The following is a 2,357-nucleotide window of genomic DNA, read 5'->3' on the forward strand; positions in this document are numbered from 1 at the left end:
TCAGATTGCACGTACGACGGTTACAGCGATAACGCGCGACGTGTGACATGCTCGTGTTGAACGACTCGGAGCACGCGACAGATAAGAATATCTTTACGACTGCGACGATCGACGATATCATCAAATCGACATTTGGTAGCGTTAAAACAGAGACGAAAACAGAGACGAGAAAGAAACTCAACGCATCGAACGTTAAATTTTTACAATCTCTGGGATTCGCGGTACGAAACATCTGAACGATGACTGAAATTCTTAACATCGGAGGCGAGCCGGTCTTTGACGATCGCATCGTCAAGATCGAGACTCACACGTACAACCCGTACGCCAACACAACGTTCGAGTATAGCGACGAGATACGAATACCCATACAACAGCAGGATCTGTATACGTTGCCGTGCGAAAGTTTTCTCTACGTCGAAGGAACATTGACGGTGACCGGAGCAGCCGGCCAAGCCGATAACGTGGTATTGGGGAATAATTGCGTCGCGTTCATGTTTGATGAAATTCGATATGAGCTCGGCGGTGTGGAGATTGATCACTGCAGAAACGTAGGAATAACCAGCACGCTCAAGAACTACGTAACGGTATCGTCCGACAGAAGCGTGATCCTGCGAAACGCGGGCTGGGAACCACATAATAACCCCAATGGATACTTCAATTTCTGCGTACCGCTCAACCTGTTACTGGGATTTCGCGAGGATTACAAACGCGTGGTGATCAACGCTCGTCACGAATTAATCTTGATACGATCGCGCACCGACAACAATTGTCTGGTGGGAAGTCTCGCGTTGGAGCCTACTGTCAAACTACTCAAGATACAGTGGCGAATGCCTCACGTGGTATTGAGCGAGGTCAACAAGCTGTCGATGCTGCGCGCCTTGGAAAACGGACGATATCTAAGTATGGGTTTCCGTTCGTGGGATCTGTACGAGTATCCCCTGTTGCAGAACACGACCAAGCACTCGTGGGCCATTAAGACCGCGACTCAGCTCGAGAAACCGCGATACGTCGTCTTTGCTCTGCAAACGGGTCGGAAGAACGTCATGTCCGCGGACACGAGCCGATTCGACGACTGCGAATTGACCAACGTGAAACTCTACCTAAACTCGGAAGTCTATCCGTACGACGATTTGAATTTGGACTTTGGTAAACACAGATGGGCGATTCTCTACGATATGTACGCGCGTTTCTGCAAGGGCTATTACGGATACGAATATCTCGAACCGAGTCTCACCGTTTCGACTTTTCTACGTAACGGCCCGTTCGTGATCATCGATTGCTCTCGACAAAACGAATCCGTCAAAAACGCCACCGTGGATGTCAGACTAGAATTCGATTGCATGGAGAATGTACCGCCGAATACCTTCGCGTACTGTCTCATCATACATGATCGCGTGATCGAGTACAATCCGTTGACCAACGTAGTGCGCAAAATAGTCTGAGTGTTCGCGGCAACGTCGACGAAAATTTTTTCTCTTTAACTCCCGATACAAATTTATGAGGGGAAAAAGGGGAGCAGAATATAAAAATCAGAGTGTCGCGAAACGCGCGTCATTCCTCTCGATTCACGCATCGAAGAAAGAGAGATATCTCTTCATGCCCGCACCAACGTTCGTCGACCTGCAAGGTTTCGTCGTCGGGATGAAATTTGTCGTGAAGGAGGTGGCGGTGCTGAGAAACGGGGCCGTTCTGGCGCATTACATCTTTACATGCCCCATGCCGTGGAATCTCCTCACAAAATCTGACAAATCGTGCGCTTCCTGGTTGATTCGCAATCACCATGGATTACGATGGGAAGACGGAAACGTGCCGTACAGCAAGGTAAAGCGTTTAATTACGTCGGCCGTGCTCGGTGAGGAAGAGGACGACAACGATGACGACAACGATGACGACGACGACGACGAGATGCCGACTCTCGTGTACGTCAAGGGATGTCAGAAACGAGAATGGCTGGTGGATCTGCTTGAAAATAAAGCGAGAAAAAACCTAAACATCGAGACTCTGGATGCGGATTACGAAGGTATCGAATCTTTAAATATTCTAGATGCTACCAATACTATGCGATGTGGAAAACACGTTAAGAATTGCGCGTTGCAAAATGTATTAAAAATATTTAACTGGTGGTTGAAGCGCCAGAAAGAATTGTCATCTTTTTAAAAAATAAATTTTATATGTATGTATGTGTAAATTTTACAATGTTTTATTTCTTTTCCCCCATTAGTCGATAGTATACAAAATTAAAGAATAAGTAGGTATACGTGACGAATTCTAACTCGATAGCTTCGAGGGGGGGTATCAGGTTTCAGCGAACATGTCTGGACATGTTTCACGGTTGATGTTATGCGGAAGGGATAGGG

At 47.1% G+C, this 2,357-nt stretch overlaps 1 protein-coding gene across 1 annotated transcript; it reads left to right on the forward strand.

The window, feature by feature from the left end:
* The first annotated feature begins 239 nt into the window (after window positions 1-239).
* On the forward strand, window positions 240-1,442 carry LOC112452327. Its single transcript, XM_025012459.1, has one exon. The coding sequence runs from the start codon at window positions 240-242 to the stop codon at window positions 1,440-1,442; it is 1,203 nt and encodes a 400-aa protein (XP_024868227.1).
* Window positions 1,443-2,357: the final 915 nt, after the last annotated feature.

Source organism: Temnothorax curvispinosus, unplaced genomic scaffold (assembly GCF_003070985.1).
Source record: "Temnothorax curvispinosus isolate PA1 unplaced genomic scaffold, ASM307098v1 QBEX01003236.1, whole genome shotgun sequence".
NCBI classification, from domain to species: Eukaryota; Metazoa; Arthropoda; class Insecta; order Hymenoptera; family Formicidae; genus Temnothorax; species Temnothorax curvispinosus.

Coding starts and splice junctions, on each gene's coding strand:
- LOC112452327 (XM_025012459.1), top strand. CDS start 240: ATGACTGAAATTCTTAACATCGGAGGCGAGCCGGTCTTTGACGATCGC.